The sequence below is a fragment of the Gavia stellata genome, chromosome 4 (genome assembly GCF_030936135.1).
Source record: "Gavia stellata isolate bGavSte3 chromosome 4, bGavSte3.hap2, whole genome shotgun sequence".
In the NCBI taxonomy this organism is placed as follows: domain Eukaryota; kingdom Metazoa; phylum Chordata; class Aves; order Gaviiformes; family Gaviidae; genus Gavia; species Gavia stellata.
In genome coordinates this window covers 1,443,101-1,464,486 of record NC_082597.1, presented here as the reverse complement: position 1 = coordinate 1,464,486, position 21,386 = coordinate 1,443,101, and the positions used below count along the sequence as shown (strand labels likewise).

General features: G+C 62.6%; 1 protein-coding gene across 1 annotated transcript; it reads right to left on the bottom strand.

The window, feature by feature from the left end:
- Nucleotides 1-624: 624 nt before the first annotated feature.
- On the bottom strand, nt 625-7,407 carry IRF5 (interferon regulatory factor 5). The gene is made up of 8 exons (XM_059815987.1): nt 7,226-7,407; nt 5,522-5,711; nt 4,316-4,368; nt 4,177-4,207; nt 3,789-4,064; nt 2,130-2,519; nt 961-1,079; nt 625-855 (listed from the first exon to the last, which is right to left on the bottom strand). Exons 1-8 carry the CDS (start codon nt 7,397-7,399, stop codon nt 625-627), a joined length of 1,464 nt encoding a protein of 487 aa, XP_059671970.1. The 5' UTR covers nt 7,400-7,407.
- Between the last annotated feature and the right edge of the window lie 13,979 nt (nt 7,408-21,386).

The window sequence follows — 21,386 nt, the reverse complement described above, 5'->3', positions numbered from 1 at the left end:
TTTTACATTGGTTTTAGGTTTTTGGGTTGGGTTTTGTTTTTTTTTTTTGGTTGTTTTATTTGGATTATTTTAGAGTTGGACCGCGCGGGGAGGAGAGGGCTCGAGCGAGTGCGGGGACGGGGCTGGGCGAGGGTCGGCGCGGGGCCCGCGGGCACGGCTGGAGCGCGTGCTGTTCCCTCCGGGGGTGTGTAGCCATCTCGAGAACAATAAAAAACAGCAACAAAACAGAAAAACCTGAAAAAAAAAAATAAATTAAAAACCCCAAGTCCTGGCCTGGTTCTTCTCTTGGGGCCGGTGGGTGCTGGGTGCCCCCAGCCCTGGGGTGGGGCTCCAGGTCCCCATTTTCTTGCTTTTCCCACCCATTTCGCATCGTGGGTGCTGCAGGGCGGTGGCTCCAGCTTCTCTCCTCCGCTCCAGCCCAGCAAAGCCGCCCTGGGGTGGGGGAGCGTGGCCCCGTCCTCCCCTGGAGCCCCCGCGGGACTCGGTGGGTGCTTGTCACCGGAGGGACGGGGACGGCGCTGGGTGGCCCCAGTGCCACCAGCCTGGACGGCCGCGGGGTGACAGGCTGGGGACTGCCACCCCAAGGGGCTTGGCGGTGCCGTGGGTGGCCCGCGTGTCCCCTCGTCACTGGGGCAGGGAGCCGGGCGGCAGCACCCAGGGTGCGGCGGCGGGACCGGGCTCCGGTTGTGGCGGCAGACGCTGCTGGTTCTGCCAGAGCTGGTGAAGCTCCTTGAACTGCTCCACCATCTTGTCCTTGAGGTCGGGGTGGGAGATCTGCAGCGGGATGCTGTCGGCCGACCAGGACAGCTCTCCCGAGAACATCTCCAGCAACAGCCGCGCCGCCACCGGCACCACCTGCGAGAACCACCACCGCGTCAGCCGGTGCGGGGACACCCACCCGCGTCCCCTCCTGGGGACAGCGCGGGGCGTCCCCGTCCCTGGAAGCCCTCGTCCCCTCACCTGCACGGTGATGAGCTTTTTCTCCTTGGGCTTCTGGTCCGGCCACTCCTCGCCGAAGCAGAAGAAGATCTCGAAGGGTGGGGGGGTGCTGGTCTGGCCCTTCTGGAACAGGATGAGGCCTGCGGGGCCCCGGCGCCGCGGTGAGGGGCAGGATGGGGCCTGGCGCCAGTCTGTCCCGCCACCAGCCCAGCTGGTGTCCCCCCCGGCCAGCTGGTACCCCATGGGCCGGCTGGTGGCCCCCCCATCCCAGCTCGGGCCCCCCATGTCACCGGGTCCCTGTGCCCCCACTGGTGTCCCCCCATGGGAGCTGGTCCCCTCGTCCCAGCTCGGTCCCCCCCATTCCAGCTGGTCCCCATATGCTGGGTGGTGTCCCCCCATGCCACCACGTCCCCCCATCCCAGCTCGGTCCCCCCGTGCCACCAGGTCCCTGTGTACCAGCTGGCGTCCCCCCCATCCCAGCTTGTCCCTCCCATGCCACCAAGTCCCCATGTGTTGCCTGATGTCCCCCCCATCCCATATTGTCCCCCCCATGCCACCAGGTCCCCACGTGCCAGCTGGTGTCCCCCCATCCCAGCTCGGTCCCCCCATGCCACCAGGTCCCCATGTGCCTGCTGGTGTCCCCCCATGCCACCAGGTCCCCATGTGTTGCCTGATGTCCCCCCATCCCAGCTCGGTCCCCCCCATGCCACCAGGTCCCCATGTGTTGCCTGATGTCCCCCCCTCCCAGCTTGTCCCCCCCATGCCACCAGGTCCCCACGTGCCAGCTGGTGTCCCCCCATCCTATCTTGGTCCCCCCATGCCACCAGGTCCCCATGCGCCCGCTGGTGTCCCCCCATGGGAGCCTGTTCCCCCATCCCATCTCGGTCCCCCCCATGCCACCAGGTCCCCATGTGTTGCCTGATGTCCCCCACTTCCAGCTTGGTCCCCCCCATGCCACCAGGTCCCCCCATCCCAGCTCGGTCCCCCCCATTCCAGCTGGTCCCCATATGCTGGGTGGTGTCCCCCCATGCCACCAGGTCCCCCCATCCCAGCTCGGTCCCCCCAAGCCCTCAAGCCCCCACCAAGTGTCACCTGGTGCGTCCCCCCGCCCCATGCCAGCCGACCCCCATTCCCTCCCATCCGGTGTCCCCAAGCGACCCAGGTGACACCGGCCCCCGTCCTCCTCTCACCGTTGAGAAACCCCTCCAGGCTGAAGAGTTTGGTCTTCTTCTCCCTCTCGATGGGGTTGGGGCCGGCGCGGCGGGCGGCGCAGGGCCCCGTCCAGAAGACCTTGCACTGGCAGAGGCGGATGGCGTAGATGTCCTGTCCCTGCAGCTCCAGGATGAGGCCGCGGTCCAGCACGTCCAGGAGCTGGTGGGTGTAGAAACGCTGCTTCTCGTTGGGGATGGCGTCGGTGGCGGGGAAGCGGACCTGCTCCAGCGTCAGCGGCCCGAAGAGCTCCACCTGCTCCTGCGTGGGCTCCAGGCTGCTGTGGAAGAGGCGGCAGCCGTGGGGGTTGCTGATGGTGAGGACGCAGACCTGACGGCCCCGGTACTGGAACTTGATCTCCAGGTCGGTCACTGCCGAGGGGGACGCGGAGGGTGAGCTGCCCGGCGGGGACCGCGCCACGGCCACCGCCATACAGCCACCCCACGGACACGGCCGCCACCGTGCAACCACCCCATGGACACCCCACAGCCACAGACACCCCATCCAGCCACCCCATGGCAACCCCACACCCACGGACACCCCGTCCAGCCACCCCATGGACACCCCACACCCATGGACACCCCATCCAGCCACCCCACGGACACCCCACACTCATGGACACCCTGTTCAGCCACCCCATGGACACCCCACACTCATGGACACCCTGTTCAGCCACCCCACGGACACCCCACACCAACGGACACCCCATCCAGCCACCCCACGGACACCCCACACTCATGGACACCCTGTTCAGCCACCCCATGGACACCCCACACCCATGGACACCACCATCCACACACCCCACAGACACGGCCGCCACCAGCCACATACCCCACAGACACCCCACACCCACGGACACCCCGTCCAGCCACCCCATGGCAACCCCACACCCACGGACACCCCATCCAGCCACCCCACGGACACCCCACACTCATGGACACCCTGTTCAGCCACCCCATGGACACCCCACACCCATGGACACCCCATCCAGCCACCCCATGGACACCCCACAGCCACAGACACCACCATCCACACACCCCTGGACACCCCACAGCCACGGACACCCCATCCAGCCACCCCACAGACACCCCACACCCATGGCCACCCTGTCCAGTCACCCCACGGACACCCCACACTCATGGACACCCTGTCCAGCCACCCCATGGCCACCCCACAGCCACGGCCACCCCGTCCAGCCACCCCACGGACACCCCACACCCATGGACACCACCATCCACACACCCCACGGACACCCCACACCCACAGACACCCCATCCACCCACCCCACAGATACCCCAGGGCCACCACCATCCACACACCCCATGGACACCCCACAGCCACAGACACCCCGTCCACCCACCCCACAGACACCCCACACCCACAGCCACCCCATCCAGCCACCCCATGGACACCCCACACCCATGCCCACCTACCCCATGGCCACCCCACATCCTTGCGCCCCCCATGCTCACCCATCCCATGGCCACCCCACACCAGTGCCCAACCAACCCACCACCGGCCCACACCCACGCCCCCCCCCATGCCCAGCCGCCCCACAGGAACCCCACACCCATGTCCAGCCACCCCACAGCCACTCCCCACCCATGACCCTCGCCCCACAGATCCCCCCCAGTCCTTACGTGGCAGCATGTGGGGGCTGATGAGCAGGTTGGGGATGACGTGCTCCACGGGTGCCAGCGGGCAGGCGGCCGGGGGCCCCAGGGTGCCCAGGGGGGGCCCCGTCTCAGTGAGGGCAGCGGGGGGCAGCTCGGGGGTCCCGTGGGTGCCCCCCACCTCCCCAGGGAGCAGCGCTGGGGGGGGCGGCGCGAAGGGCCCCAAGGGGCAGCCGGTGCCGAAGGGGGGCTCCTCCTTGGGCCAGGGGTAGGGCGGCAGCAGGTCCCCCCCGTGCCGGGTGTCTGGGGCACAGCGTGGGGTCGGAGGGTGGCCACAGCCCCCCAACCGCCCCCCGAAACCACCGGGCGGGTGCACCCCACACCCCCCCAACCCCACCCAACGCCCCCCACTCACCATCGATGCTCAGAGATGTCATCTTCTGGAGCTGCGGGGAGGAGAGCAGCGGTTATGGGGTCGGGGTGCAGGGACCCCCCCCAGCCCCCCGAGGTGTCCCCAGTTTGGGGGTCCCCCCACCCTGACGCCCCCCAGGTACCTGGCTGACGTCCTCCTCCCCGCCGCAGCCGTAGTCATCCTCGGCCACCCCATCTGCAAGGGAGAGAGGGGCTGGGGGACGGGGCTGGGGCTTTGGGGGGGTGCAGGGGGGGTTGTGGGGTGCTGGGGCATTGTGGGGTGCTGGGGACTCGTGGGGTGCTGAGGCTCCACAGGGTGCTGGGTCCTTGTGGGGTGCCAGGTTGCTGTGGGGCACAGAGTCCTTATGGGGTGTGGGGGACTTGTGGGGTGCTGGGGATTCGTGGGGTGCTGGGGCCTCGTGGGGTGCTGGGGCACTGCAGGGTGCTGAAGCTTTGTGGGGTGCTGGAGCTTCGTGGGGTGCTGGGTGCTTGTGGGGTGCTGGGGCATTGTAGGGTGTCAGGTCCTTGTGGGGCGCTGGGACCTCATGGGGTGCTGCTGCCTCATGGGGTGCTGGGGCCTATGGGGTGTGGGGGACTCGTGGGGTGCTGAAGCCTTGTAGGGTGCTGGGTCCTTGTGGGGCACTGGGGAGTTGTGGGGTGCTGGGTCCTTGCGGGGTTCGGGGAACCTCCTGGGGCGCTGGAGCTTTGTGGGGTGCTGGGTGCTTGTGGGGTGCTGGGGCATTGAAGGGTGTCAGGTCCTTGTGGGGCGCTGGGACCTTATGGGGCGCTGGGTCCTTGTGGGGTTCTGGGAACCTCCTGAGGCACTGGAGCTTTGTGGGGTGCTGGGGCATTGTAGGGTGTCAGGTCCTTGTGGGGCGCTGGGACCTCATGGGGTGCTGGGGACTTGTGGGGTGCTGGAGCCTTGTAGGGTGCTGGAGCATTGCAGGGTGCTGAGTCCTTGTGGGGTGCTGGGGAGTTGTGGGGCGCTGGGTCCTTGCGGGGTTCTGGGAACCTCCTGAGGCACTGGAGCTTTGTGGGGTGCTGGGTGCTTGTGGGGTGCTGGGGCATTGTAGGGTGTCAGGTCCTTGTGGGGCGCTGGGACCTCATGGGGTGCTGGGGACTCGTGGGGTGCTGGGGACTCGTGGGGTGCTGGAGCCTTGTAGGGCGATGGAGCATCGCAGGGCGCTGGGTCCTTGCGGGGTTCTGGGATCCCTCTGGGACGCCGGAGCTTTGAGGGGTGCTGGAGCTTCGTGGGGGTGCCGGGGACCCAACGGGGTGCCCAAAGCCCTCCCCAAAGCCACCCACCCCAGCCCCAACCCCTGCAGCACCCATGGGTGCCCCCGCCGTACCTGCGCCGCCGGCCGGGCCCTCGCAGAGCTCGTAGACCTTGTAGGGCTGGAGCGGGGTGGCCTTGGTGCCGTCGAAGAGCAGGCGGAACTCGCGGCTCTTGTTGAGGGCGCAGCGCAGGTTGGCCTTCCACTTGGCCGGGTCCGGCTCGTCCACCCCCTCCGTGAACTTCCCCGTCTCCTGCGCCCACGCCTGGGGGGGCGGCGGGGGGCCCTCAGCACCCCGGAGCAGCCGGCACCCCCGCCCCGGGTCCCCCCTGTCACCCCGTCGTCCCCACCCTGGGTCCCCCCGTCACCACTGGCAGCCCAGCCGTGGTCTCCCCTGTCACCCATGTCACCCCCGCCCCGGGTCCCCCCTGTCACCCCGTCGTCCCCACCCCAGGTCACCCCTGTCACCCCACCCCAGGTCCCTCCTGCCACCCATGTCACCCCCGCCCCATGTCCCCCCTGTCACCCCAGCCCTGGTCCCCCCTGTCACCCATGTCACCCCCACCCCGGGTCCCCCCTGTCACCCCGTCGTCCCCACCCTGGGTCCCCCCCGTCACCACTGGCACCCCAGCCCTGGTCCCCCCTGTCACCCCGTCGTCCCCACCCCAGGTCCCTCCTGTCACCCCACTCCAGGTCCCCCCTGTCACCCTCTCGTCCCCACCCCGGGTCCCCGCTGTCACCACTGGCACCCCAGCCCTGGTCCCCCCTGTCATCCATGTCACCCCTGCCCCGGGTCCCCCCTGTCACCCCATCGTCCCCACCCTGGGTCCCCCCTGTCCCCCCTGGCACCCCAGCCCTGGTCCCTCATGTCACCCCAGCATCCCATTACCCCCACCCCGGGTCCCCCCTGTCACCCCATCGCCCCCACCCCAGGTCCCCCCTGTCACCCCAGCCCCGGTCCCCCCTGTCACCCATGTCACCCCATTGCCCCGGGTCGCCCCTGTCACCCCACTGTCCCCACCCCAGGTCCCCCCTGTCACCCCATCACCCCCGCCCTGGGTCCCCCTTGTCACCCATCGCCCCATCACCCCCACCCTGGGTCCCCCCTGTCACCCCATTGTCCCCAACTCGGGTCCCCCCAGCACCCCTGGCACCCCAGCCCCGGTCCGTCATGTCACCCCAGCACCCCGTCGCCCCTGCCCTGGGTGCCCCCTGTCACCCCACTGTCCCCACCCCGGGTCCCCCCTGTCACCCCAGCACCCCTGCCCTGGGTCCCTCCTGCCACCCCAGCACCCCATCACCCCCACCCAGGGTGCCCCCTGTCACCCCATCGCCCCCGCCCCAGATCCCCCCTGTCACCCCTGCCACCCCAGTCCTGGTCCCCCCTGTCACCCCATTACCCCATTGTCCCCACCCCAGTTCCCCCCTGTCACTCCATCACCCCCACCCCAGATCCCCCCTGTCACCCCTGTCACCCCAGCCCTGGTCCCCCCTGTCACCCATGTCACCCCATCGCCCCATCACCCCCGCCCCGGGTCCCCCCTGTCACCCTATTGTCCCCACCCCAGGTCCCCCTTGTCACCCCTGTCACCCCAGCCCTGGTCCCCCCTGTCACCCCACTGCCCCATCGCCCCCACCCTGGATCCCCCCTGTCACCCCATTGTCCCCGCCCTGAGTCCCCCTTGTCACCCCAGCACCCCTGTCACCCCAGCAGCCCCCGTCCCCCCTGCCCCACGTCCCCCCCGTCCCCCGAGCCCCGTGTGTGTCCCCCCTCGTCACCTTGAAGATGGTGTCGTGGTCCTGGGGGCCGGGGGGGTGGCGGGTGGCGTGGCGCCAGGGGATGGTGAAGCGTCGCCGCTCGGGGTCCAGCCACTGCAGCCCCGGGTAGCGCTGGCTGCTGACCTGTGCCACCAGCCAGGGCTTCAGCCGCACCCGGCGGGGCGGGGGGTTCATGGCGGGACCTGCGGCGGGGGGACGGGAGGGCTGGGGGCACCGGGGTACCCCCCAGCACGAGGCGGGGCTGAGGCCCGGCCAGCTCGTGACGTGTGTGTGTGTGTGTGTGTTAAGGGAGCTGAGGCCCGGCCAACTTGTGATATATGTGTGAAGGGGCTGAGGCCTGGCCAGCTCATGACATATGTGTGTGTGAAGGGGCTGAGGCCCGGCCAGCTCGTGACATGTGTGTGTTAAGGGAGCTGAGGCCTGGCAACCTCGTGACATGTGTGTGTGAAGGGGCTGAGGCCCGGCCAGCTCATAATGTGTGTGTGTGTGTGTGAAGGGGGCTGAGGCCTGGCAACCTCGTCACACGTGTGTGTGTGTTAAGGGAGCTGAGGCCCGGCCAGCTCGTGACACATGTATGAAGGGGCTGAGGCCTGGACAGCTCATGACATGTGTGTGTGAAGGGGCTGAGGCCCGGCCAGCTCGTGACATGTGTGTGCAGCTGTGACACGGCACCCATGGGTGCCCCCCCCCCCCCCCGACCCCGAAACAGGAACCGTGTCCCCCCCCCGCGCTGGGTGGGAGCGGAGGGGTTCCCCGGGGGGGGGGGGGCGGTCCCGCGTGGGTGTGGGGGGCGTCACCCCGCGCCCCGAAAGCAGAAGCTGCGGCGGCTTTGGGGAAACAAAACTGCCGCTGACAGCCGGGGGGGGGCCACGGGGGGGGCACGACACGGGGGGACACGAGGGGACGGGGCCACGGACACGGGGGGGGCACGACACGGGGGGACACGAGGGGACGGGGCCACGGACACGGGGGGGCACGACACGGGGGGACAGGAGGGGACGGACCCCACGGGGCCACGGACACGGGGGGACACGAGGGGATGGACCCTACGGGGCCACGGACACGACACGGGGGGACACGAGGGGACGGACCCCACGGGGCCACGGACACGGGGGGGGGGCACCCACGCGGCACCCCTGGACCCCACCCGGCCCGGGGAGAGGGGACAGACCCTGCGCCCCGTGGGGACAGGGGAGGGGGGGATGTCACGGTCCCCGTGGGGTCACAGCAGCCGCGCGAGGGGAGAGAGACACACACCCCCCCGAGCCCCGTGCACGTGGGAGCGGTCGCACACGCGTGTGCGGGGCCCCGGGGGGGGGACACGGCCGCTTCCTCAAACCGCCCGGGCTGCTGCCACCCCACTCAGGGACACCCACGGCACCCACCCCCACGGGCACCCACTCCGCGGCACACACACACACACCACCCCCCCGAGGGTACCCACCCGCGGGCACCCACCCCACGGGCACCCATCCCCAGGGGGACCCACCCCACGGGCACCCACCCCACGGGGGACTCACCCCACGGGGACCCACCTGCACGGCACCCACGCGCGGACACCCACCCCACGGCCACCCACCCCACGGGCACCCATCCCCAGGGGCACCCACCCCCACGGGGGACTCACCCCACAGGACCCACCTGCACGGCACCCACGCGCGGACACCCACCCCACGCCCGCGGCGGACCCCCGGGGAACCGCCACCGGGACTCACCTGCGCTCCGCCGCCGCCGCCACCGCCCAACGCTTCCGCACGGCGGGGCCGGGCCGTGGGCGGGGCCGTGGGCGGGGCCGTGGGGCCGTGGGCGGGGCCGTGGGCGGGGCCGTGGGCCGTGGGCGGGGCCGTGGGACGGGACCGGCCACGCCACCGCCCCCCGGGACCGCCCCGGGCGCGGCGTGGCCCGTGTCCCCCCACGCGTGTCCCTCCCCGTGTCCCCCTCGTGTCCCCACTGGTGTCACCCGTGTGTGTCGTGTCCCCCCCCCCCGCCTTGTGTCCGCCCGCAGCAGCGGCAGGCGCCTCATTACCATATGCTTTACATCCATTTGCATACCCCGCGCCCCTCGCCCACTCCGCGTGACGCGCGCGGAGGGGATGCCCGGAGTGGGCGGGCATCCCCCCCCGTACCCTCCCCGTGATTGGCTCGCTCGCTGTCACTCATCTGTGGGCGGTGCCCCCACCCTCCCGCCCCTCGCGCCGCTCCCCCCGCCCACCCCCCTCCCCTCCCTGGGGCCGTTGCTCGGCAACGCTGGGGCGGGGCGAGGGGCGGGGCGAGGGGCGGGGCGAGATGCCCCACGGCACCATGCGGGCCCCCCCCGCCGCCGCATGCGGGGACCCCGCGACGCCCCCGGGGCCCCCCCGGTCCCCCCCGGTCCGCCCCGGGAGGGGGGCGCGATGGCGGCGCCGGGCTCTGCCGCCCTCCCGGAGCCGGGGAGGGGCGCGGCGGGGGGGGGGGAAGCGTCGCGTCGCCCCCCCACGAGGGCCCGTGGGGACCCGCGGGGGACCGGGGGGGACCGGGGGCTGCGCGGAGGAAGGAGCCGAGAGAGGTACCGGCGCCGCGCCCCGCTCGGGGGGGGCTCGGGGGGGGCTCGGGGGGGGCGTGGGGTGTCCCGGGTGGGGGGGACACCCGCGGGGGGAGGGGGCGGGGCAGGCTTGGGCTTTGGGGAAAAATCGCCTTATTTAACTTAATTGGGGGGGGGGTATTTTTAGCTCCCCAACCCCCTCCGCCCGCCCCACCGGGATTCCAAAATCCCGTGGGTACCTCCTGGCTCTTCCCAGGGGGATCTCCCCGTTCCCTCCCGGCGGGAGAGGAGCCCGGCGGATTCCCAACGGGAGAGGAGCCGGTCGCGGTGGATTCCCGGCTCATCCCGCCGCTCCCAAGGGATTTTGGGGTTCTCTCCTCCTCGCTGCACCCCGGCACCTTTTGAAGTCACCTCCCGCATCCTTCAACACAACTTCGACCTACATATCCCTCGGGATCAGCATTCCCGGCTCCCGGGAGCGGAGGGTCTGCCTTGGTAAAGGGAGGTCGGCAGCCGAGCGGTGCCGTGCCGATGGCCGGGGAAGGAGGAAGGGGCTCCTCTTCCATCTGGCATCTTGTCGGGATTCACGGCAGGTTCCCTACGGAGCTTCCCATGGAAAACTCGGCTATCACACGGGTGTGGAGGGAGCGAGCAGCTCCCTTCCCCTCTCCCACACCGTGCCGTGCAGGTTTTTTCCGTGTGGCCTCATCCGTCCTCCTCCCGGGCTCCTGGCCGATCCCGAGGAGCGGCTGCAGCACGGATGGATCCCTGGCCTATGAGCCGGGAACAGTCGGTTCGGGCTGGGAATCTCGGTCCTGCTCTGCCACGGGACGTGGGATCTCCAGGCCTTGGAGGCTCTTCCCTACGCACCCCATCCGCCCATCCGAATTCCCTTCCTGAACCGTACCCGGCATGCAAACCACGGCTAGGCACGCAACGCTGGAAAAAGGCACCGAAAAACGCTGATTTATGGGATGCTGAAGGGATATTTCCTCAAGGATCCCGTTTCGGCATCCGCTCAAGCCTTGCCTGGCTGTTTTCTGTCCTCGCCGGAGCGGGAGGCCCGCCGGTGGGAGACCCCGGCCCCGCCGATGAGATGGCGTCGAGCTTTTCGGCGGAGATTTCGGGGAAACGGGAAGGAAGCGGGACAGTCGCGTGTTTCCCCTCTGCTGCCGCCTCCTTCCGCCTCCTCCTCCGTGTTTCGGGAAGCGCTGGGGCTTCAGCTCGCCGGCAGAGTTTGGCGGTTTACTTTTTATTTTAATTTTTCCATTCCGTCTCCGCCAGCCTCGGATTTACCGTTCACGCCAGCTGTCACCCGCGTCCCCGTCCCCAGCTCCGCCACGTGTCCCCCAGGAGGACGAAGCGCGGCAAAAAAAAAAAAAGATCAGTTTTTTTGGGTTCAAACGCTTGAAGTCGCGGAGGAGGGGACTTTCCCATTCGCTTCTTCCACCAAGAAACGAAACCGTTCTCGCCCGCAGCCCCGGGCGCGCTGGCTCTCCGGGCGGAATGCCGTCTTTCGCTCCCGACCCGGCGCGGATTTCCCTCTCCCAGCGCTCTCCGCTTCTTATTTTTCTATTTCTGGTTAAAACTTCCCGGGATTGCCTCGGTCTCCGCGGCCGTGAGAGGGAGCACTCAGTCCTGCCGAAGCCGAAATGGCTTCCCCGGGGTGCAGGGGTGATGTTGGATGGGAATTCCCGGAGCTGGGCTGTCAGCATCTCGGAGTCATCGCTTCCCGGGCAGCCGGCCAGCTGCCCGCTCCGGATACCGGCGTGATTATAATTTTGGGCTCCTTCAGCCGGTTTTTTGGCCGCAGGTACAGGGAGAACCTGCCCGAAAAGACGGCGGGTGGGGAACCCCCACTCCCACCGCCTCAAATCGCAGATTTATGTGTCATCGGTTAATTTGGGGCGGGGGGAAAGACACCCCCTCGGGTAGCGCAGACTGACCTCCGGCTCTTTTTCTTCCCTAATTTGGTGGCCTCCTCCCGCGGAGCCAGCTCTGCCGCGAGCGGGATGCGGTGCGGAGGAGCCGGACGGCGTGGGAGATGCTCCAGCACTCGTGACACCCAAGAGCTCAGTCGCGGCCGTCCTGGGAAGAGGCGGCGAGGCGCTGGGGGGGGTCGACGACGCGCTCCGCAGGTTTGCTCCCCGGTTTTGACGTCTCGTTTTCTCGGCAGCAGCTCCGAGCGGAGGGTTCAGCGAAAGCTGAGGGAATCTTTCGCCGTCCCGCGGCTCCTGGTCAACGGGCTCGCCGTCTTCCTGATCGAGCTGGTTCGCTTCCTCGGCGAGACCGTGGTCCAGGTGAGCCGCCCCGGTTTCCCTGCCGCCGAGAGGAGGCGTGGTACGAGCAGGCGGGCTGCCCGACCTCTAACGGAGACTTTTCCATCTCGTTTTTTTAATCTGTCGATTTTTTTTTCAATCCTCCTTTACCTTGAAGAGCTCTGGGTGGTTAAAGCTCAGCCCCGTCCCAGCGGCGGACGCGTTTGCAGGGAGGCTGGGCGTCTTCTCCAAAAAAGAAAGCCCCCAAAGTCAGAAACAGAAGATATTTGACGGCGGAGGTTGGGTGTGGCGTGAGAAATGGGAGCGTCCGATACTTACCCAGAAGGTTTGCTCTCCAAAAACCGTGGTTACGTCCCAAATACACCACCGGGAACCTTTCTGCCACCGATACGCCCCCTCTGAAGTCACTGGATGGGGACAAGGCAAAAAAGAGAGATGATTGTAGGAGGCGATGAGACGTGCCGAGCACAAACCTTCCGCTTCCCTTCCTCTGAGTATTTCCGCCTCAAAATACTTCGGTATTGGGAGGAGAAGCTTCAGGTTCTCCGCTATCTCAACCTTCTCCTCCCACGGTGAAATTTTTGCATCTCGGCCACGTTTTCGGCGTCTCTAAGAGGAGCGGGGAGTTCCTCGTGAGTAACTTGCTCTTCACAGGGTCCCCACCACACCTCAGGATAGCAGGCGCTGGCAAACGCTCGTCAAAACCAAGCTTTTTAACCCAAATCCACCTTCCCCTCCAGGTGCTGGTGGTCGGTTTGCTGACAGCCATCGGCGATCATATTTTGAAACCCTTCTTGGCGGCGACGTTCAACAGCCTCCTGCAACCTCTGCTGCTGTTCCTGCTGAAGGTCCTCTGCGGCATCCGGGACCTGACGGACCCGCTCGTCGACATCCTGGCCGGCGTCTGCTCGCAGCTCGCCGTGCTGCTGCGGGCCGTCAGATTAGTGGAGATCAACCTACAGCCGGACAGAAGGACGGATCTCGGGGACAGTGCCAGCGGCTGAGGTCCCGGGTGGCGAAGGAAGAAGCGGAGGAGGAAAATGCTTATTCCGGCAAAAGGCGATGCAAATTGAGGAAGAGCGGGGCCGTCCGCGGCACGGGGAGGCAGGCAGAAGGTGAGGAGAACGGTGTAGCCGCCTGTTTCTGCGCGGGCGGTAGGTACGCGGCGCCAAGGGGATTGGGTTTGTATGTTCTATTTTTGTAAATACCAACCATTAAACGACAATTTTGTATCTCGGACTGTGTCTCTAGTGAGGTGGTGTTTCTCTTCCTGCCTGGAAGACTCGGCTTTCCACCGGGAAGGACTTCCCCGTGCAGCCTCTTGCAGAGGGCCAGCCAGGCGTCTCCGGTGGGCTCCGCTGCCAATTTCGGAGGCAGTTTGGTGTCGGGAGCCTGATTTCCTCAGCCCCTGCCGGGAGGGGATGGCTTCTTTCCGGGGAGCCGAGCGGCTCCCGGGTACCCTCAGTGTGCTCTGTGCCTTGACTGGAGCCGCTCTCCGCAGCCGGTGGTGTGGGATAAGCCAGGAATTTGGGGATTGTCTGAAAAATACGTGAATGCCACCACCTCTGTGTTCCTAAAGTTTGGGAAGCGTTTCAGGTAGCAAGAGCATATTCCTGTAGGGGTCAGGAAGCCAGAGGAGCGGAATCGCAGGCGGTGAAGCTTCGAGTGTGTTTTGCAAAAACTTTGAGGGGATCAGGGCTGGGACTAAGCCACGTTTTGGGGCTCACGCCTGCGCCCCAGATGCCAGCTCCCCTCTCCAACCGCACGTCGTCCTGGGAGCGTTTCCCACTGCTTGCGTGTGCTGCAAGATCCCTCTGGCCTTGATGATTCCACGCCGAAAGCCCTTTGCTTTTTATGGGCAGAGAGCAGCTTGTTTTTAACTTCCCGGCCTGTAAGATCATCCGAAGGATTGAGCCGGCCGGCTGCGATTTAATGAACGAGCTCGGCGACGAGGCGCTGCGAGGGGTCCCCCGCGGTGGCCGTGCCCGTCGGCGCGCGCGCTCGTTACCCTGACTCGCTGTGCTATTTGGGTGCTGCTGAGTTCATGGAGTGGCAGCAGTAACGGGATGTTCCCCTTTGGCGGTGCAAAGGGACAAGCTGGAAGCCATCAAGGTGAAGAAGAGCTCTCCAGGGTCGGATGACCAAGGGCAGCATATGATTGAGAGCCGGAGATGAGCCGAAACCTTCCGGGCAGCGGGAAATGTGCCGGTTTTCCAGGAGAGGGAGACCAGACCAGCTTTGCCCTTGCTCCTCAGCTAAGAGCACCAGAGCCAGAGGACAGAAGAGCCGCACGCGGACCTGGCCTCATGGTTTGGGTCCGGGATGTGCCGCAAAGTCACCAGTGCCACGACTGCGCCAGGGCGGCTGTGCATGGGGTCCGAGAGGCCGGTTCAGCCCCCATGGGGGGCTCGGAGGACACACGGTTGTCCTCAGGGTATTTCCATCCCCGCGAGGCCCTTGCGTTGGGGCGCGGGCATGTCCCGGCGACCGCTCCCTGATATCAGACCTTTTTGCAAGGAAATGATTAAAATGAACAAACAGAAACCACGATTAAGAGGATGGAATTAATTTGAGGTTTCTTGCTTTGTTGATTTAGCTCAAGATTCACTTTAATGATTTAAATGGCTTTAATTAAATCAGTCTGCTCCGGGAACAGGAATTCCCCCCTTTTTTTTTGTTTGGCTAAAGCTCTCTGAATCAGCACAGATCCAGAAGACAGAGAGAGTTGGGAAAATTCAACACCCAGGAGTGAGGAGAGGCAGCTTGCGTCATGCTGGAAAAGCATCTCGCCCCGGGCAGGGACCCTCCATCCCGCGCTGGGAGAGGATGTGTCCGCCGACCTCCTGGAGCCCTGACTCCTGGCAGGCACCCCTGGAGCTGGGTGCGGAGCTGCCATTTTCCTCCCGCAGCCTCTTGCCCCGCTGCGGGACGGGGGATTTGGAAGTTCTGCAGGCACTGTGGACGGCGTAACAGCCGGTTGGAGTTTGTCTTGCTAATTAGACATGATCGTGTCCTGGCGGCAGCAGCTCAAAGAGACCACGGTGCAGAAAGTCACTGATTTTTTTGAGTTTTGGGGCCTAAAGGGGTGAACAGGAGCTCTGGGCTGCTGGCCATGCACGTCTCCTTGGTGTTGCTCTGCTCATTGAGAGCAGAAACCTTTCTTCTTCCTTAAAAAACAAGCAAACAAAACCCAATCCAAACTACATGCATTTAACACACCCAGTCTGTGCCTTCCCTCCACCGTGCCTGCAGGCAGCCCCGAAAACTGGCAGGGGTGGGCAGCCCGAGGTGCTCTGGGGGGGCTGCATGGGGCTGTGCCCCTCCGGCATGCACCCACCTCCCCGTGGGAGCGTGTGTGTGCCCGGGACAGGGTCTCGAGGCAGCCGTCCCATCCTCAGCCACCTTCCATGTGCCCCCCACGCCGGGCTGCGGGTGCCCCCCGGCACTCACAGCAGTGCTAGGTTACAGCGCCGTGCTCGGACAAGGACATTTCTCCCCGTCCGCGTTGGCTGGAGGCAGCAGTGCTCACGGGGCTTACGCTCACCAGCAGCCTGGGCTGGCAGCTCCCTCGCATTGCTGCTCCCTTAGATCACCGACCCGAATGCCTTCCCTCCGGCTCATCCCTCTGCTCCGAGCGTGGCGGCCGAGCCTACGAAGACAGCTCAGCACACGGCACGGGAGGGCGGAGGAGCGGCAAGACGCCTTTCCTGGCTCGCAACTGATTTTTTTAGCCAGCCCTGTGGACCTCAAGGCAGGCGCTGTGCCTGCCGGATGGGGGCACAGCTCTGCCCGGCCCTTTCCACCGTGATCCATGGGGTTTTTACCAATGGCTGCCCCGGAGCGGCTGGGGAGGAGTGGGTGCAGGGCTGGGAAAGCAGCCAGCTGGGACGTGGAGGAATGCCAGGACGCTGAGTGCAGGGGCCTCCTTTGGCTCCACGCGGCCATCGCTTCCCTAAATAGACGGCTGCGGGGTGGGAGGATTAGCTGGGGGCATTCCTCTGCCCCCGGCTGCTGACCCCGGGACACGTTGCTCATCGCTATATTAAATCCTGCACACAACAGGTTGCTCTTCACAAGTCCTTTGCTCCAGGTGTTGGGATTTCTGCTCCTCCCTCTGCCCCGCACTGTCAAACACCACGGGGATTTGCAGACACCGAGTCAGTTTTGGTTTGTTCCGCTCGGATTTTGCAGCAGGGGGGTTGTGCTTTTCCCTTTTGACGCCTCCTGGCACCGCTCACGGAGGGCGAGGGTATTTATAGCCACCCGGCGAGGTTAAGAGCCGCTGCCTAACAGTTCGTGAAAGCTCTGTGCCAGCCCGATGACGGGGCTGGTCGGTGCACGGTTATATCCACGTGGTTTCACAGGAGGAGCCGAGGGCCTGGCTCTGGGTTTAGGTTTTGTCAGACAGGCATCATGGGAAGGGGGTCAGCCCCACCGCAGGGCTCTGCTCTGGAGAGCGGCTGCAGGAACGAGGCTGTGTGGAAACCCAGCAGGGCTGCACCCCCATTTGGGTCCCAAAGAGGCCACAGCCTGGGGTCAGAACAAGGCACAGGAGCGCTGAAATAAATTGGGAATGAGCTGTTGGAGTACGTTTGGAAAGGCTCGACGTTTTGGCTTCTTGACACTGTTTTCCCATGGTCAGAGGTAAACTGAAGCAGAGTGCGAGTCAGTCTTTCCCATTGGGACACTCAGTGTTACACCTTCAGAGCATCCTCCTGATGGTCAGGTCAGGGCTGGTCGTCTTGCCCATAATAACTGGAATCCTGCCCTTGCTGCTCATCCTTGGGCTCCTCTGACCTCCCGCATCATTCCTCATGGTGGAGATGCTGCGGCTTCCTCTTCCCTGCACTCCTACATGCAGCTCCACGTCCTCCACCCTTCGGCATGCTGCTGGGGATGCAGCCCAACCTCAAAGAGCTTCCCATGTTTCACCCGCAGGACCCACTGTACTGCTGAAGGACCTCAGCCCACCTCATGGTCCTCCCTCAGAGCAGAGTCACCACTAACATTGCTCCTGGGAGAGGTTTGTCTGACCTGGTTCTCCATGCCTCCTGTCCGAAGGCTGCTGCCCCGCAGGAAACTGCTAAAAAAAACCTCCCATATTTTCTTTTTTTCCAGGCTGATCAAGCACAGGTTGGCTGTGCTCTCCTCCCAGACCGCAGTCCTGAGACTTGTTGTCACCGCCCTCCTTCGGGATTTCCGCAGGTGGCCCAGCACGGGATCTAGGATTAGGGTTCACGCGTTTACACTTTGGTTTTTGGAGGGGGGCTTCTGGTGGTGTTACCACTTTTGGGAAACAACCTGAAGAGAGGGTGGGATGCAGCCTGTGCTTCCAACGAGCGTTGAGTCTCGCTGTGCTTCCGTAGCAGCTTTTCCAGAGGGACTGTAACAGCATGGATAGCAGCTCAGTATCCAACTGCCCTACAACGAAGCTGGCATACCGGGGCAAAGTTGGAGTTACGAATTCCCTTTGAATATTTTCAATCCTTCGTTTAATGCCCAATCATGCCTGATTTGCAGCTCACGTGGAAGCAGGCCACCTCTCGCAGGCGTAGCCAGGAGAGACTCATTCGATTGCCTGCGTTACACAAGCCATGGACCTCCCCAGTTAATTTGGGTTTGAACAACAGTGCATTTCCTAGGAAAAACATCCAGTTCTGTGGCTTTTAACACACAGTCCCGGCCGGCAAGATTCCTTCCACCTGAATGAGGCAGACGGCTAGAGGACAGAGTCCTCCGGTCTTCCAGTGCTCCAGCTCCTTCGCGACATCGGTGGTTCTCCAGCTCCTTCGTGACGTTGGTTGTTCCTCAGCTCCTTCGTGACGTTGGTTGTTCCTCAGCTCCTTCGTGACGTTGGTCGTTCCTCAGCTCCTTCGTGACGTTGGTTGTTCCTCAGCTCCTTCGTGACATTGGTGGTTCCTCAGCTCCTTCGTGACATTGGTGGTTCCTCAGCTCCTTCGTGACATTGGTGGTTCTCCAGCTCCTTCGTGACGTTGGTGGTTCCTCAGCTCCTTCGTGACATTGGTGGTTCTCCAGCTCCTTCGTGACACTGATTGTTCCTCAGCTCCTTCGTGACGTTGGTTGTTCCTCAGCTCCTTCGTAACGTTGGTGGTTCCTCAGCTCCTTCGTGACGTTGGTTGCTCCTCAGCTCCTTCGTGACGTTGGTTGTTCCTCAGCTCCTTCGTGACGCTGGTTGTTCCTCAGCTCCTTCGTGACGCTGGTTGTTCCTCAGCTCCTTCGTGACGCTGGTTGTTCCTCAGCTCCTTCGTGACGTTGGTTGTTCCTCAGCTCCTTCGTGACGTTGGTTGTTCCTCAGCTCCTTCGTGACGTTGGTTGTTCCTCAGCTTCTTCGTGACGTTGGTGGTTCTCCAGCTCCTTCGTGGCACCAGTCGTTCTCCAGACCATCACAGTTCTTCTTCCAGGGGTGCTTCTCAAGCGACCCACAAAGGTTTTAAGCTAAAACCAGCACCTAAACAGTGTCTGTGACTTGGCAGCAGCTGCAGCTGTGGGTGGGATGATTGATACGCCAACAGACTAATAAAATTCCCTCTTCTTGGTCCAAATACCGAGGTCATCTTCCCCTGAACTCCTCTGCTGTCTGGGGCATGTGACAAAGAGGTAAACAAGGCTACAGCTGAAAAGCTAGTTAATAAGTAATGTGTTCTCCTAATTCTGTGCTTTTGGAAGAGTTTGAAGGTGTAATTAATAAGTATTCAGCACTTTCAAAAGCCAGGAGACTTGTTTACCGCTGTGCAGAATGGGAACCGTGCAAAGATGTGATTTTATAGACTATTTGTGGCTGTACCCATTCTTAGCTAAGGTTATGAGCAAGACAAGACCTGTGGAGAAAGGAAATATCTTTTGTTAGCGCTGTCACAGGGGACAAAGCAGCTAAATATCCACAGTTTTGGCAAAACCAAACCAGTGGGATCGAGGGATTGGGAACCTCGAAACAGGAAAATAAGGATCAGGGGAGGATTTTACCTCATGCAAAATATTGGGGAGCGAGCAGAGTATCCAGCTGCAATGTGTCAAAGTTTTTAAAAAACTCTGAAAAACTGGAAGAACTAAAAAACGAAACTATGAAAACGGTCTGACAGTTGGAGAAAAGGTCTTTGATGAGGTACTTAGAGCTCAGGGTTTCTTTAGCTCATCAAAAAGAAGGAGGAGAGATGATTTAGTTTCTGCATATGAGCACTTCTGCAAGAAAATGTAAGGTAATAATACGATCTTAAAAGCAGTGGGGAGTATCAGAATGAGAAGTCACAAGAAATGATGGCTGCAGCGTGAAAAGCTGGACGGAACAAATGGGAATTGAGACACGGCACTCGATTTTGTAAGGACGATCAGAACACCGGACCAGGCTGTGGAGGAAGAGATGGATCACCCGCCTCTGCTGTGTGGAAGGCTGACTGACTTCTCCTCTTGTCCCTCTTGGAGATTTTAAAGCTTGTGGGCCTGATCGGCTCGGTCAGGATCGAGCGCCAAGTTAGACTGAGGAGGCCGTAAGCGTGGAGATATTTTAATCAAGTAAAACTTTCCAGGCAGAAAGTGAAGGGCACACTACTAACCTTCTCCTGATGAGTCGCTGATAACTCAGGAAGAAGAGCCTCAAATTACTACTCAGTCCTCCTGATTGTGGTCTTTGCTCGATCGACATCGTTTTAAACGTAGTCAGAAATCCAGGCCAGAAGCTGAACTGAGTCACCGGTCCGACTCTGTTCGGCTTAAGCGAGAGCGTCTGTGCCCGGACCCCTGGTTTTGTGAGCCAGTCAGTGACGCCTCCCTCGTTCTATTGTTCTCCGAGCCCTTTGCCTAGATCCTGTAGATCCACACACAGGCCTGTAGATCCACACACAGGATCCCTCGATGTCCAGATCCTTCCGTGCCTGGGATGAGCTACCAGCCCCCTCGGGAAGGGAGGCAGGTCCCAGTGCCGGGGGTAGCCCCCTCCTCAGCCTTCGCTCTGGGGAGCCGTGCAGTCATTGAGGGCAGGGCCTAGCGGAAGCCTGGCTGGGGAAATCGGGCTGCTCATGGTTTTCCTTCGAGCCCTTAGATCATGTTTTGTAAGAAGGTGGACTCGATGATCCTTATGGGTCCCTTCCAGCTTGAGATATTCTTGTAAAGATTGAGATTCCTTGTAAAGAAAAAAAAGTTTCTAGTCCTCCTGGGTGTAAAGAAAAGCTTGAAAACACAAACATTAAAGTTTAAAAACCATGAAGACACCCCCCCCCCCATCCCAAGCCATCATTTTAATAAAAATACATGTCCTGCTTTTAAAGTCTGTTCACAATCTTCTGATAATGGGACCAGCTATACCACACACAATCTATCGCCAGTGTGGACGTGCATTTGAAATAGGGATGTAGCCTTACACATGTGATTATTTTCTTGAGATCTTCCAATATCAGCAACTACAGAGATAAAAAAAGAAAGATGAAGCATTAGTTTTTCAAGGAACTTTCGCTAAGTTTTTTCAGTTCATGACTTAATAGTTGGGACGAGTTTTAAAAATGTCAGCTGGCTGAAGCAGCTTTTAAAATTGTTTACCGTGACACAGAGGGTGGGCATTATCTCAGCGTACTGTAAATATCTGATGTGAACGTCTGCCACGGATGGCGCAGCTCAGCTCCCTTCAGAGACTGGAGAGAAACGTACTCTTAGGGTACAATTCATCTGACCTAATTTAGGCATTTACTTTAGGATGAGATGAATCATGCCCTGGAAGTGCCTATTTCTTTCCAGTGACTATAAGGGGAGTCTAGACAGCCAGCACAGATGTGGACGTGTGCATCTCATCGGCTGAATCGCATCCAACGCGATTAAGGCTTGACCTCAGCCACGCTGCTATTTGGCTGTAATATATCGACAGTCTGATGCGTCACGGTACGCTGATGCAGTATGGAATTAAATAGCAACGTGATGCTGCTTCAGGGTGATCTAGTAAAATGGGATTTTGGTCGTACAAGACGTTCCCTCCCGATGGGATCGCACCTTGCTACAAAGCAGTAATTTTAGATGTAAGTCGTTAAAATGCCACACAGCATTTTAAGCCCAAATTTAAATATATTTATAAAACTTGCTGTCAACTTAGCGGCATAGGATCCCTGCACTCTTCCGAGTTATTTTTGGATCAATGCGGTCATGACACGTTTGCTCGGGGCACGTCTGGCAGCATGGCAGGGCCCCTCACTACAAGAAAGAAAGACACTGAGGTGCTGGAGCGTGTCCAGAGAAGGGCGACGGAGCTGGTGAGGGGTCTGGAGCACAAGTCTGATGAGGAGCGGCTGAGGGAACTGGGGTTGTTCAGTCTGGAGAAGAGGAGGCTGAGGGGAGACCTCATCGCTCTCTACAATTACCT

Excerpts from the sequence above, each read along its gene's own strand:
- IRF5 (XM_059815987.1), bottom strand. The coding sequence starts at position 7,399 with ATGAACCCCCCGCCCCGCCGGGTGCGGCTGAAGCCCTGGCTGGTGGCA. Across the intron at positions 5,712-7,225 it reads ACCACGACACCATCTTCAAG|GCGTGGGCGCAGGAGACGGG; the intron begins GTGACGAGGGGG and ends CCGCCCCCCCAG. Across the intron at positions 2,520-3,788 it reads CAGCCCCCACATGCTGCCAC|TGACCGACCTGGAGATCAAG; the intron begins GTAAGGACTGGG and ends CCCCCTCGGCAG.